Source organism: Talpa europaea (genome assembly GCF_964194135.1).
Source record: "Talpa europaea genome assembly, chromosome: 13".
In the NCBI taxonomy this organism is placed as follows: Eukaryota; Metazoa; Chordata; class Mammalia; order Eulipotyphla; family Talpidae; genus Talpa; species Talpa europaea.
Genome location: NC_140080.1, coordinates 39263516 through 39279001, shown reverse-complemented (window position 1 = coordinate 39279001; position 15486 = coordinate 39263516). Strand labels below are relative to the sequence as shown.

The window sequence follows — 15486 nt, the reverse complement described above, 5'->3', positions numbered from 1 at the left end:
GTGTCGAAACAACCAAGATTTTACCAGTCATACAGATGTTAGTGCATGCCCTATATATTATTGGCTGAATTGGAGTTATTAAAATCTCGGTTGAGGGCCTCCCCTGGTGGTTCAGGCAGTTGAGCGTCACGCTGTGTGAAGCTGTCTGCAGCCTCTGCAGTACCGGTTCAATCCCGGCCATCCAGCGAGGGTCCCACATGGCGCGCAGACCTCTCCTGTCGCGCCCACTGCTCCCCTCAGCAGTGTATTTCATCAGTCTGCCTGTTCTGTTCCCTACTCTGTCTCTGGTGAATCCTCTCACCCTCCTGCGCATCTGACCTATACCCTGGTTCTTGTATAAATAAATAAATAAATCTTTTAAAAAAATAAAAAATAAAATCTCAGTTGATTCCAAGTTTTCCCAATATGCCCTTATGGATTGAGGAGACAGCCAGGATAGTGTCCAAACCTCCAAAGCCATGAAAAATAATTTTTTTTAAAGTTGCATTACACATTTCTAAAATTTTGCCGCATCTTTTTTTTAATAGATTTTATGTTTAAAAAAACAAGCAAGCAATCTGGAACACCAGCTTTGAAAGCTAATGACCCCACAATGGATTCCAAGTTTCCCCCAAGATGAGGCCACCTACAGGGTATGAAAAAAAAAAAGCTGAGACTTTATAAAGGATGCATTCTCCCATCAGGGCTAAGTGATGGTGACATCTCTTGAGAAAGGAGTGAAACTAAAATGAACCTAAGGGGACAGGAACATGTGACTCATCATTCATCTTCTCTAACTCGGAGCATCTTAGTGGTTATGATTTCACATGTGCTGATAAAGGACATAAACCTGCACATTAACATGGCATCTGACATGATCTGCTTTCTCTTGCATCCCAGGTGCCTGTCCTGAGACCCATGGACCTGATGGTGGAGGCCACCCCGCGAAGAGTATTTTCCAATGCACACACGTACCACATCAACTCTATATCAGTCAACAGCGACTATGAGACCTATATGTCAGCTGATGACCTAAGGATTAACCTATGGAACTTTGAAATAACCAATCAAAGTTTTAGTATCCTTTCCTTGCGTGAATAACCAGTTGGCCTGAATCGGGAGTATGCAGGTATGAGCAGGCTTGGGGGGAAATGGAACAGGAAGAGCAGTCCCAACGAACAAGATCAGCACTTGAGGGGGTGGGAGGAAATGTTCTTCCCATGTAAATTACCTTGGCATCTATGGTACTCTTGCAGAGTAACTCTTTATATGCTTTGAAACTCTTACAAAGTTAGGGAAGTAGTAAATTACAAGTAGTAGATCAAGAACAACTTTATCAACTGTAAGATAAGATGCTGGAGTTCAAATTTAGTTCCCTTCTTTTTGTTAAAAAAATTTTTGAATTACCTCTAATGGGCAGTGTGGACCACAGGTACCCATGAGATAGTATTCATTGTATCATGGTAGTGAAAATAATAATGGCCGACATTTATTGAGTTGCAATAAATTCATTGTATTCATTGTATCATGGTAGTGAAAATAATAATGGCCGACATGTATTGAGTTGCAAGCATGGCATTGGAACTTGAGACATAAAATCCCATTTTGAAAAGTGGACGTATGATTGTACCACTTGATACATTTCCACAGAGCATACCTGTATAAACAGCATCCAGACCAAGAAACCAAATTGTATTAATGATCTTCAGGTGCCTGTTACACTTCCTTCTACATTGTACCCACCAAGGTAGATTTGGACTAACAAACCCATAGTGTATTATCTTATATTTAGCTAAAGCTTAGAGAAGTCAAGAAAATTGCTGAATGAGTGTCTGAACCAGCTTACTGACCCAGAGTACCTATCATGTGATCCATCCCACTACAAATCTAAGTCTTCAATGAGTTCCCAGTCTCAGTTTAAGATTTCACCACCCAGATAGCTACACAACTGACCTAGGAGTCAATATTGGTTCTTTTCTCTCAATCGCCAGCCTCAACATCCCCAACCCAATCTATCCATGATCCCCACTTTGTTTCCTCTAAAATACATCTCAGATCAATTCATTTCTCTCTATCTCTACCCCCACCAACCAATGTTAATATAAGCCACTGTTTTCTCACTTGTATAATTGCAGTAATCTCCTATACAGTGAATATTCCCATAACAGTCAGAGTTGACCTTTTAGTATATAATTCAGCTACCATTCCTCTCCTGCTTAAAAGATATTCCTGATGAACTTAAAATCCAAGGTCTTTACTTTGAACTTGGTCACATGGCTACCTAAACTGCAAGGCAGGCTGGGAAATGTAGTACAGCTCTGTGTATAAGAAAAAAGACCTGGTTTAGATACACGTCTATCTAGTCTCCAGCACAGAAGAGTTCTCAGTAGTACCCCCAAGTCTTTTGAGGGAAGGTAGAGCTAAGCACATAGTGGTAACTATGGAGACATTGAGAACTAACCATAGGGCCGTGGCTGACATCTTTTGTTGATAATGGAGCCAACTCTACATATTGTCTAAACCTGGGCGGACCTGCCCACAGATTGGCCTGGAAATACAATGAGTGTGGGTGGTTGTCCCTTTCTCCCTTTACAGATACTCCAATAGTCAGCAATCTGCTCAGCTCAGCAAATGTCACTCTGAGCTTCTGCCGTCCCCAGTATAGGTGACGTGTTTCCTGAATTTTGCCCCTAGGCTTTTAAGGGAAAGGAAAGTTTCTTTAGGCATTTTCAGAGACAGACGCCTTGGGGAGAATGCAAAGAGGAAATATTAATAGCACAGTTTAGGTTATATTCTGCAGATGTGTGACAGCCTGCCAGATGCCGGCATACAAATGAGACCATGCCATTCACCCTTAAAACAGCCATATGTAAAATAATCATTGTCATCATGAGTATGATGATAACTGATATCTATATAGCTCTTTTCAAGCAGACTGCTCTAAGCACCAAGCAGACTGTACAAACAGGGATCCTTTAGCCTTGCACACTAAAGTACAGCCAGCGCTGAGTAAGGAAGCGGCCATCTTTCAAAACAGCCTCAGAAAAACACCAATCACAAGTCAGGTCATATTAACTCGTCTACTGTCTAGCACCATTATCCTGCCTCTTATCCACTCCAGAGGCAGAAGAAACAGGGTTCAAGATAGAACACTATGGGGCTCCCAAAGTTTGCTTTGGCTGATGCAGTTGGCAAAGTACTTCTAAGCACTGGGTGGATTTTTTTTCCATCATTATGTATTTATGATTTTGAATGTTAGAAAATACAGCCATCATATTAATACTATGATTTTGCATATCCTGAAAAATTCATTTAAGTGACAAAGTAAATATATGTGAAGAAAAGTATCCAGTAAATAGTAAGACAAGTGGTCTTGCTATATAGTTAAAACAAAAGCCATGACTTCTAGTGACAGTCATTTTCTGTCACTGTCATTTGCTGACATTGTCATAAAGCTGAGGAACACACTCTTTGGAATCCAACAAAGCTGAAATTCTCACTTGGCTCTACCACTCACAGGCTGTGTATGCTTTAACATGTTTCTGAACTTATCCAAGCCTCTGTTTCATGATCTGTAAAAAGGAGCTCCATCAATGAGGATTTTGAGAACTTTTTTAAAGGTGTTATATGTGTGTGTAGCTATATAATACACTATATATTTATATAATTTACATTGTTTTTCATAATTTATATTCTATTTTACAATTGTAGTTATAAATATAGTATATAATTGTTCAAATATATATAACACATACGAATAGATGATTAGGACAGTAATTTGATAAGTAAATAATAAACAGAACTCATGGTTTTTATGTTTTTAAAGATTTATTTATTTATTTATACAAGCACTGGGTACAGTCAGAAGTAAGGGAGGGTGAGAGAATTCACCAGAGCCAGAGGGGAGAGCAGAGCAGGCAGACGGTCGAAGTACACTGCTGATGGGAGCAGCGGGCAGCAGGAGTGGTCTGCGCACCAAGTGGGACGCTGCGCGCCATGTGGACCGGGGATCGAAACGGCACTGCAGAAGCTGCGGGTAGCTTCGCAGCCCAGCGCTCAACCACTGCACCACCAGGGAGGCCCCATGGTTATTATTGAAGAGACAAGGAAATTGGAAAAGCCGAATGTTAGGATGTTAGATTAATTCACTGTCTGGGTCATCTTCTCAATTCTAGACTCTTCCTTTGGGTCTGAAGTTGGGTGTTCTTTGCAAGATGTTGTTCCATTCAGATATTTGCCAGGTCTCTGAGGTCTAGGACCTTGTGTTTAGCTCCAGATCAGAGAAAGGCATCCCTAGCCTCAGAGAACCTGGTCTTGAACCCTCCTTTTCATCCACAGCCTGCCTGTCTCTTCTGTAACAGGTTCTGGATTAAACTGGTCAAACTGTAGCTTTAAAAGGATAACTATATCAGGACAAAAATAACTCATTTCTTGATTAGTGTTTTTCTAGTGTTTCTAGCAAGAGGCAGTCCTAACTTTTCCATGAAGGAAAATTGCAATAAAAAGATGTTTCTTCTTTATGAAAGCTGCAGTATACCTAGGATCCTTTAAACAGTCTTCTCAGGACTAAGCATGAGCCTTATTGGCACCTAGTCCAATATGACACCTATTGTACAGGCCATATCATGTAGAAGTAAAGATCCATCCCTCAAGAACTGTATCCTGAGCACTAACCCTTGGAATAAAAAATGAAGCAAATTTTCTGCATTCAGAATGAAACCCATCAAATAATCACATCGATGGGTATTACAACTACAATCTGAAATAAGTCCCATGATGAAAGGAAATAATGTTTTGTGAATACATTTTTTATTAAAGTTTTATCAATTTGAGATCTAAAAGAGGAAGAGGATGAGTTAACCTGGTAAAAAGTTAAAAAAATGTGGAGAGATTGGTCCAGCATGTGCAAGGATCCTGTGGCAGGAGGGAGCATTGTAAGAAGGGCACCGTACCTGGAACCCAGAGAGTTAGGTGGAGCAGAGTATATGCTTGGTTGGAAAAGTTAGAAGGATCCACACCTTGCTGAAGTCTCGCCATGAGACAGAGGATTTCTCTTAGAGAATCCAGTTGGACTCCAGTCATGTTTGACCTTATTCTCAGCAACCCTGTACTTCAACTTCATTTGGCACTGAACTGAAGCCTTTCTAGACTTGATTCCCCTGATCAGGAATCATATAATCACAATTTGAGCTTCAGCTTTTATCACTGTTCAGTACCATGGACAGCAGCCTTCCTGTTACTCCACGGCATTCTGCCTCACAGGCTGTGGTGGGAATATATCAAATTTCTCTCCTTTGTTGCTGCTGTGACTTTCATCCTACCAGGAGGTCAAATGTACTTATCAACCTCAGACTGGCATTTAGTGTAAAAGCAGAGCATCTCTCCCAGTGACACACCCAGCTCATTGACCTCTGGTGCCCAGTCAGTCCCTTCCTTTTATTTAATGTAGCTGTGGTGGATTCTGCAGGGCCTGACTGCTGAATTTCCTTGCTTATGTGTCTGCTGACCTTCTGCATCAGACCCCAAACCAAAGGATTTATGAGACGGGATTTCTCCTCCCATGGGCAAGTCATTTGAGCCTCTTGTTGTCAGAGGAGAAGGCAGGAATGCATCTATGCAGATGTCTCTTGAACTTCTTGAACTTTCTCAATGCAGTATAACTTAAGTAGTTGGGAATGAGGACTCTGGAGTCATATTTACTGGTTTTTAATTCAGCTTCTTTGCCAAAAATCTATGTGACCTTGACAAATTGTTTAATATCTCTCTGGCTCTCTGTTTTCATCAGTTAATAGGAATAATACCTTTTATCTTACATAGTTGTGAGAACTAGATCGGGGATGAGATAATCATGTAAAGTATTTACCTAGTGTCTGGCACAGAGTGGAGGCTAGATCAACAGTAACTGTTATAATTTGGAGTATTTCCCCAGTCTCCGGTTCTTCTTACTTTGTTGTTAGAATCCTGTTCTCTCCTAAGAAAGCCATGGACTAAATGATTCATACCACATGGCCAACATCTTGGCCTGTTGTCTCACTCTGAGTTGACTGCACCTTAAAAATCTCTGGCTAGAAATGTTGCTAAGTCAAAAGAATGAATTTAAAGCAAAACTCATGAACATTTATTGAACACTTACTATGTGCACAGGAGATGCCAAGATAAGTAAAACTCCATCCCCTGATATTATAACCCTTGTAGTCTGGACAATAAGTTTATCACACAAAATTCAACCAAAACATAGGATAGAGAGAGAAGTAGGGGTGAGGAGGAAGGAAGGGAGAAAATATGAATGAGAGAAAGAGGTGGGGAGAAACTGACTTATTACTGATCAGCCTTGCAATTGTATGATGCCCAAGAAAACCCAAAGTCTATAAACAGGCAGTCAGGAACAGAAAATTGTAAGCAGGTGAGCTTGAGTTGAGCTTGTCCACAGGTAGCAGGCCAGAAGGGAGATTTAGGGGAAAAGAAGAGCAATTATAGGCCCAGCAGGTATTTGGTGTCTATTCCTCAAGGAGGGTCTAAGTCTTCTATTCAATATCTTCTAACTGATTAATTCAGACCCACCCAGGATTATCCTTTTTGATTAATTTGAACCTGTTGGTGTCTTGGATCACATTGGCAGAATCCTTTATGATTCTGCCTAGGTAGTATTGGGTTGAAAAGCTGGGAGGTGTGTATGCTTCCCAAAAGCTGCTTCCTCTATTTTTCTTCTATCTCTCCTGAGAAAATGTATCTTGTTAGTGTGCAATAACCAGGAACATCCTAGAAAGGGAATTTCAGTAATTGTAATTCAGCCTAAACAAGTTAGTCTTTCCTTAGTTGGATTAAGCAGGATTTAGGGAGGGGGAAAAAAAGGCTTGTCAATATAAACAAAACCAGCAGTGATAAAGCCCTCAGAATGAATATGTGGACAGAGGGAGACAGACATGTAGCCAGACTAGGAAAGATGAAATTAACGATTTTCTTAGCCTATATTAAGTACACAGTATGTTCCATACATCCTGTTCTATGATTCTCTTCTAGATAAGTTACCAGTTCAAAGGCATTTGAGATTATGTAACTGGTGATAGGATTTGGGATTCAAATCCAGGTCTCTCTTCTTCCAAACATAAGATGTATTCTGATGTTCGTCTACCTCAAATGACTCAAATAATTTATACTATAAAGTGTTCTCATAGAGGATCATTCATGCTGTTACAGAATGGATAGGTATCATGAAAAAAAAAAAGAGCTGGAAATCTTCATTAAAAACATAATGTCTGAACTGGTGTTTGAAGAAAGTAGTGGGTATTTTCTAGTGTTGGAGGTTAAGCCCTATGTCACCAAGAACAGGAAAGTGTCTGCAGGGAGGGACTTTAAGTTGCCCCATCACCCCAATAAAAAACCCAGCCCAGTGATTTTTGCAGCTCAATGCATATTGAAAAGCAGTCAGTCCCCAGTATGGAGCCAAGAGTCTTTTTTCAGTCAGTCCCATTATATTGTGCCTGGCAATTGGCAAAACCTCCGTGGATATTTGCACATTGGCTTTTTTTAAGCCCTTAAGAGAGGAATATCCCTCAGAGTTCTCTTTGGAGATCAGTGTGTTATCATCAAGCAACATGTCTGTTCAGCTAACAAGATCTGGATGCTTTATAATCATTATTTAAAGTCCAAAGAGTAAATTAATATCCAAAGAAAAAAAAAGACCTCAAAGCAACTCGTGGTCCCTAAAAGGGAATCCAACTTAAATACATTCAGTTTTCAAGGCCAAGATTAGGCTGTTCTCCACCTTCAGCGTTAGCAGATCGTAAGTGCAATATGAAAAGTCTCAGCTTCTCTTGAGGCCAGGTAAAGGTAGATTCCACTCTCCTGCTTGCCTGTGGAAAGTCTTCCTCTTTGAGTCTTCTCTCCTTAGTTGCATTAGGCAGCACTTAGGAAGAAAAAAATAAAGGCTTGTCAATATAAATAAAACCAGCAGTGATAAAAACAAAAGCTTATACAAAATCACCTTCAAAAATCCACAAATGCGGGCCTCCCTGGTGGCACAGCAGTTGAGCGCTGGGTTGTGAAGCTGCCCACAGCCTCTGCAGCGCCGGTTCTATCCCTGGATGCTCCCCGGCCACCGGAGGAGGGTCCCGCATGGCGCGCAGACCTCTCCTGCCGCCCGCTGCTCCCCTCAGCAGTGTACTTCGGTCCTTCTGCCTGTTCTTCTCCCCGATCTGGCTCTGGTGAATTCTCTCACCCTCCCACGCTTCTGACTGTACCCAGTGCTTGTATAAATAAATAAAAAAAATCTTTAAAAAAAAATCCACAAATGCATATAAAGTCTATTCTTGGAAAAATATATGATTTCTTTAGAAGTTGGGATTATTCAGCATACTGTAAAATCATATAATAAGTAACTTTTTCTCTGTTATTTAATAATCAAAATTTTCAGAGGCTGCCAAAGTAAGATTTATATCCATTCAAGGTAAAGACAGAGAGAGAAAAGGTTTTGTGAGCAAAATAGATTTGGATTCAAAACTGAAACTGAATTCCAATACCCTGACCACATTTGGTTACAATCCCAATAATTATTACAGTGTCTTCTTGAACTTCACCCAGGGAGGTGAGGTTCCTGGTCTCTTAGCTGTCTCTCACAGCTGGTTCTTAGACAAGGAGACTAGTGTTTTGTTAAGTTTATTGTTTTATTTGTTTAAATGTGTCTGTATTCATTGTGAAGATTATAAAATGACCTATAGCCTCACCAGCTCATATTGGTGTACATGCAAATTTTCCTCCCAATTTTAGCTTAATGCCAGCCCACTTAACTATAAAGGCTCAGAAAAATAAGTAAAGAAATTAACAACAAAAGTAAAATATCTAGTTCTTGTTTTATCCAGGAAGTCTTCTCTGTTCTATCTGGGACACACTCTCTGCCCACCCACCCACATACATGCACTTTCTCTCTCCCTCCCCTGTTTTATTTTCCTGCTTAGCAGTTACCACTACCAAATATATATTATATTTATATATCTGATTTAATGGCAGTGTCCTCTACTACGATACAGGCTTCATGGATAAGGACTATTTTTGGTCTGTTTGGGTCTATATCCCCTATACCCAGAAGAGGACTGGCAGATTCTTTGTGAACATTTGTAGAAAACATGAAAGGACAAATGAATGAATAGACCCAAGCTAGAATTACTGAAAGGTAATTTACATGCTGACCTTAGAATCTAATACCCCTGTAGGATAGAAAGCTACTTCCTTTTACTTTGTGTTTCCACATTCCAGCTCACTCTCTCGCTCACTCTCTCTCTAATTTATTTTTATGTTGTTTACATTTTTACATCACTTATGGTCAGGCTATATATATTTTGCATCTAATTTTCCTCACCTAAAATTATATAGAATGTATTTTATACATAAAGCATAGAAAATGTCATATTCCTAAAATACTACTTCATTAAAGTAAATATGGCCATGATAACTGATAATTCAATAGAAAATAATGCATAGCTCCCCACACTGAAATAGAACTTGATACCTTGCCTTTTAGCTCATCCTTTTCAGAGTGGACATTTTTAATGACATTGTAAACACACTGTAGATTTTTTCAATGCTACGCTTTTTACCAGATTTGGAATTTCATTGCATAAACAATCTAATGGGATAGATCAAAACATTTCCCTGTTTCCATACATATAGCTTGTTGTCAGCCTTTTGTTATCGTGTTGCAGTAGGTATTTTTTTGTAGAAAGATTATTACAAGCTTGGGATTAGGGAAATGACTTCAGAATGGCCCCCATCTACCCCATAGCATGCTGCCATACCCTCTCAACTCCCTTACCCCACTGCTGATGTAATTTATGGCTCTGGCTTCATATTTGTTTGAAGCTGATCCCTTAAGGGGTGACCTCCCAGTGTCTTCAATTATTATTTTAAATGACGCCTTAGGCTACTGCCTTCCACAGCAGTGTCCTCACCTTCCCGCCTTCTGTCTTCCAAGCATGGAGCTCAGCTGCCAAAGTGGCTATGCCCTCTCCTGTCCTCAGAGCTGCCTCCAGAGTCCCAGCAGAGAGGCACATTAACCCCTTTTGTTAGCAGAGGTAATTTGCCTGGGCTAGGCATTAATAAGGAATGCCATAAGCAGTTGGGGTCAGGAGGAACAGATCTGTCAAGCCCCAGGGTTAATTTAATAGCAATCTGTTGGCTGTCTGCCTCGTATATTAACCATGAATCCAATGCTATGTTTTGCTTTTGCCATTTAGTTCTTTGGTACAACAGGGAAATAATTTGGATAGAGAGCTCTAAAGGATAGGGAAGAGAAAATTGACTGTCAAAACGCATCATTCCATTTTCAAGATAATGCAGAGAACCGTGCATTGCTCATCTCCTTTCTCCTTTCCTCCCAACATGAAGGGCAAATCCACATATGCCAAAGGCATGTTTCTCCCTTCAAAACAGTGTCCTGTAAAAGGCCGGGTTTCCAGATGATGCAGATGTGAAATGTCCTCTCCTGTCACCCCAGAAGTCATTAAATTTTGGGTAATTAAATGTTTCCACAACTCAGCCAATCCTTCATCAGTTATCAATTCAAGATATCATTTGAACCTGTCCTAACTTACGGTTCAAAAATGTGTATCATATATTAGGACACAAATGTCCTAAGCCAGATGCTGAGTCCTAAATTCTGCTTCTTAAAAACATGGCATCCAAATTGAGAGGAATCAGGAGGGCACACACCCAAGAAGAGGGACAGAGCTGCCCTCTTGGACTGACTGGGGTGGTCCCAAGAGTCAGAAGCACCACACTCTGAGAGGCTGGCTCAGCTAGGGGGTGCAGGGCAGTGGGGCGTTCCCTCCAGGGAGGCAGGGTGTGGTCAAGAAGCGGAGCTCTGGAGTCTTGGGTTTAGATCCCAGCTCTACCCACTGCTTGCCTTTTGAGTCATTTCCCTCAGGCATTATTTCCTGTGCTGGAAATTGGCCTGTGAATAGTGCTGGTCTCTCCTAAGGGCAAAGGAGATGATACTTGTAAGCCTTTTAGCTCAGGGCTAGCCAAGCACTTGATAAACATTACCCACCAGTCATTATCATCCTCCTCATCCTTACCATCATGGTTATTAGAAGAGTGGAGTCACAGTTGATCCTCTTAACTCTGCAGAGCCAGGCTCAAAGCCCTCCAGTCAAAAGGGAGTCTCAAACCCCGAGTGGGGGGAATCCAAAGCATTGGGGATGAGGGGTGGTGGGCTTCATGTCCAGGGTAGGCAGGGGAGGGGATGTATTTGGAGGCGGTGCCCTTAGCTGACTCAGTGGCACATCCCCATGATGGTGATCTTGACCATGGGGGTGTTCCTGGTTCCTCAGATATGTTTAAGCATTTCATTTTGACACATTCTGACTTTGGGGCTTTATTTTTAGGTGAGAAAAAAATAACCATAGATGTGGCACCTCCTCCTCCCACACAGCAAAGAGCCCTTCCAGTTCAGCTTGTTGTTAGAGCTATCCTGGTAGAGGCTGAGAAAGCTGATGCCAGATTTTCTCTCCCTATTTTGGGAAAAGAGAAACATGCTCACTGGCACAGCGGGGTATGCAGGCTCTTTCTGGAAGGTGATGAAATCTGATCACAACTGAACACTAACCTCTGCTTACCCCACCCCATGTCTTGGCGGCAAAGCCTAGGGATAGCTCAGGGGACTGGAGAGCACATAAGAGCTGCAGCCTGGGGCCTCCTAGGGGGTGCTGGCCCCTGCGCCCCAGCATGTGGTGCTAACTGCAATAATATTTATAACCCTGGCAGCCATTGAGTTGAAAGGTAGTATTTGAGACCCAAGTGATAGTTGCATCTGGGATTGGTGGGAGAAATTGTAAAATGGAATGTTCAATCTCTAGCTAATTTTTGAAAGAACCCAACAGGATTTATAAGAGATAATTGAAGGGTAAAGAGGCACAGTCAAATGCAAAGCCATTTTTGCAACAAATTGCATGCTGGAGCTAAGGCAGGGGCATAGGTGAGGTGTGACAATAGATGACTACTTTTGAGTCCTGTGTGACTGAAAATATCAGTGCATTTTCTTGAACCTCCTCTAAACTCTAGTGACAGGACTGTGCTATTAATTTAATGAACAGCATAGAAGACTTCCATACAGCCCATCCTAAAAGTATAGGCTGCATTGTTATTGCTATTGATTTAATACAATGTTCTCCAAAATGGGATACATAAACTGCTGGAACATGCATAAATACATTGTTACATATTTATTTTATATAAATTATTTCATGGAAATTATTATTTCATATTTATGTCATTGCATTTTCATTGTTATATTTATTTTCATGTAGATTTTTATACATATAAGTAGCTTACTAAACCCTTGATTTCATGAGTATCAGGTAACTGCTTAGACAAGGGGAGTATTCTTTATATTGATCTAAAGAAATAATGTTCAGTAAAAAATATTGCCTGATAATTTGCAGTGGGGCAAAAATCACCAGGGTCCCTCAAAAGTAGTAAAATCTAGAAAAAGTAGACTCATTCTGGCCAGCTTTCGCAGACTTGTTCCTTTGCAGGAAGTTGCTGGGTCCTCAGACAATAGCTCTGCCCCCAACCTGCATCCAGGTCCCCCAAGTTCTTGATTGGGGTTTGCAGGAACCAACTTAAACACACTCACCCTCACAGGCTAGACACCCCAGGAAGTGTTTGCCCATTGAGTCAACAGATTACAGAACAAATGTTGCATTCCATTGTGCAGGGATGTGGTGTTTAAAAACACACATGCTTTTTGACCACAGAGAAAAATACTGAGAAACAAGACTGTCCCACATACAAGTGGATGACTTCCTTCCAATACAAGCTCTAAAGCAAATCACAAATTATGGAGACTTGAGATCCTGCATGTCCTCAATAAGAGAAATTTTGTATAATTACTGGAGAGCATGCATTTTGTGCTTGGGACAAAATCCTAGTGCTTCAGCCATGAGGCTTGGGGCAAGTTGCTTTACATACTCTGAGCTTCTGCTTGCACCCCTGGAAAATAGAGATAAGAAAAGTGCTGGTTAGAGAGCTGTTACAAAGATGAAGTAAGATAAAATACATGATACGCCTTGCCCAGGGACTGACCTACAGTCAGTGCTCAATAAATGGCAGTGGCTATTATTGTTATCATAAATATGATCACATATTATTAAAGATCTTGGGATTTCATGAAGTGAATTTACAATCTACCATAGGTATTACTTATCAGCTCAGGATTCTGGGTAAGGATTCAAATAAATGGAATTCTTTAGTTGGGACCAGCTTCTTAATCACTGCTGCAAAATGAGAGATGAGTCTTTGCAACTTGGCATGTGTTAGCATGATTGTATGTGCAGATAACTGACGTAAACGGGATATCTCCTGCGTGTTATGGAGGATGACATGTTGACAAGGGGCGAGGGAGAGCTGTATTCTAAATGCTGCCTCTTCCACAGGTAACCTGGGCCTCCCCTACCTGGGGCCAGTAGTACCTGCCTATTTGCTCACAGAGTTACAAGAATCCACTATGTGTGTTAAATGCTAACATTGTGCTAACATAAGTGAGTAGCCATTGCTAGTCCCCCCACCTTCTGTCGCCTTCTCCGTCCCTTCCTTGACTCGTCTGTGCCAGATATCGTTGACATTAAGCCAGCCAACATGGAGGAGCTCACAGAGGTGATCACCGCGGCCGAGTTCCACCCCCATCACTGCAACACCTTCGTGTACAGCAGCAGCAAAGGGACAATCCGGCTGTGTGACATGAGGGCGTCGGCCCTGTGTGACAGGCACACCAAGTGTGAGTAACGGTGGGGGGGAGGGGATGCGGGAGGGGATGGTGACAGCCTCGGGGTTCACATTACACACATTATACACAACAGGAGTAAAGAAATCATGGGTGTCAGACTCACCCCGATCAGCTCCCCCTCAGTATTTCAGTAGAGATGAAGCCTCATGTTCAGTTTCACAAACATTTGCTTAAGGCTGTGGAATACAGAGATGAATAAGACATGAATAAGTCCTGTCACGTAATGTTGTGACACAATCTGAGTTATGTTTTAAGATCACTCATGCTGTTTGGGGAGAGCGACCCTGAGGAGGAAGGAGGCCCAGTCGGGGGGACTGCGAAGTCCGGGCAGTGGGTGGGAGTGGCCTGGGCCAGCCTGGTGATGTGGAACTGAAGGGGGCAGATGGTGCAGGACAGACCCGCACTGAACCTGCTGCTGTGAACAAGACCTGCAGGACGTGGAGACAATACAGGGAACTGTAAGCACTGCTTGGATAAGTGTCTGTGGTCTCTAGAGAGGTCATGGTGTGGAAACCAGCACTCTAGAAGCCCATGGTTCCAGTGAGCACGAGGGGAAGGCTTCAGAGGACGGGGAGGGGTCAAGTGCAGCCTGGCTTACAGGCCCTGAGGACACAAAGTTTTCAGAGCATTGACAAAGCAAAGTAGCTTCCAGGCTAGTGGTGCTGAGTGTTTAGAGGCCAAAGGCCAAGACTGACATCAGCAGACTGACTCCACAGCCAGTATGGTGGTAGACAGGACCTGTCTGGAGCTAGCAGGAAGGCTTTCTAGAAAAGAAACAGATCCCCAGAGTAGAAGTGCCTAGAAGGCAGAGATAATCCATGTCCCAATGTCAGGCTAAATAATGTGCAGCTGCCAAGATGTTCAGGCACAAAGAGAGCTGTGTTTGACCAGCACCTTCTGCTGGGCGCCCTTTTGCCACCACACTTTGCTGTGGAAAGCCAGAAATGAAGCCTTTTGTCTCCCACCATCATCCTAGCTTCCAATTTAGTTCCTGTGTGAGGTGAATGAAATGAAGTCTCTTGGTGCTGATGTGTGGGTAGGTGAGGGCGAATATCTGTGCTGTTTTGCTCATTTGCATGAGAAGGCTTACATGGGGGAGATGGGAGTATAGTGTGGTGGGTGGAGATTATGGGGATCCCGCAGCCTCACAGACCCAGCTTGATGCCACACAGACACAGCTCCATACCCAGCTTCACCCTTTGTTAGCTGCCTGACTCTAATATTCCTTGACCTTTCTCATGAGTAAAATAGGTAAAATAACAACATCCACCTCATGGATTTGTCATGGATTTCAGATGAGATACAGGCCTCCCTCAATATCCAAAATAGAACTTTCATATTCGGTATGATTTGATAAGTATATGTTTGGGCTCTGAAATGCTATAGCCATTCATTTATATAGGAAAAATATTCAGAGCCTGAATGTAATCTACCAAATGAGAACACTAGATTTTCTGATAGCAAGGGAAACCAAGAACTGTTAAGAACTGTTAATGAGATATCTTAATTTTTTCCTATTAAGTCATGGTGTGAGTCTTCCACTTACAGCAGATCTCATTTCAGATTATCCACATTTCAAGCTAAGCATAACTGACAGCAACCTTGCTGGGTGGAGCAGATTTAGGACTTTTCTGTCATTGCTGAAATCCTTTTGAAGAGTATTGACCTAGACTTTCAGTTCTTTTGTTTTTAGAGGAGTTGCTTGGGGGAAAAAAAGGACAGAGAGGTCA

The 15486-nt window shown here is 41.9% G+C and overlaps 1 protein-coding gene across 4 annotated transcripts in view; it reads left to right on the top strand.

Moving 5' to 3' along the window:
* PPP2R2B (protein phosphatase 2 regulatory subunit Bbeta) overlaps positions 1 to 15486 on the top strand; it is a gene marked incomplete at both ends in the record, with an annotated part of 481997 nt that overhangs the window by 413482 nt on the left and 53029 nt on the right. For all 4 annotated transcript variants that reach the window (XM_084252163.1, XM_084252164.1, XM_084252162.1 and 1 more), the window contains 2 exons: positions 880 to 1057; positions 13583 to 13747. In XM_084252163.1, the coding sequence (XP_084108289.1) occupies positions 880 to 1057; positions 13583 to 13747 (343 nt within the window). The remainder of the gene's footprint in view (positions 1 to 879; positions 1058 to 13582; positions 13748 to 15486) is intronic.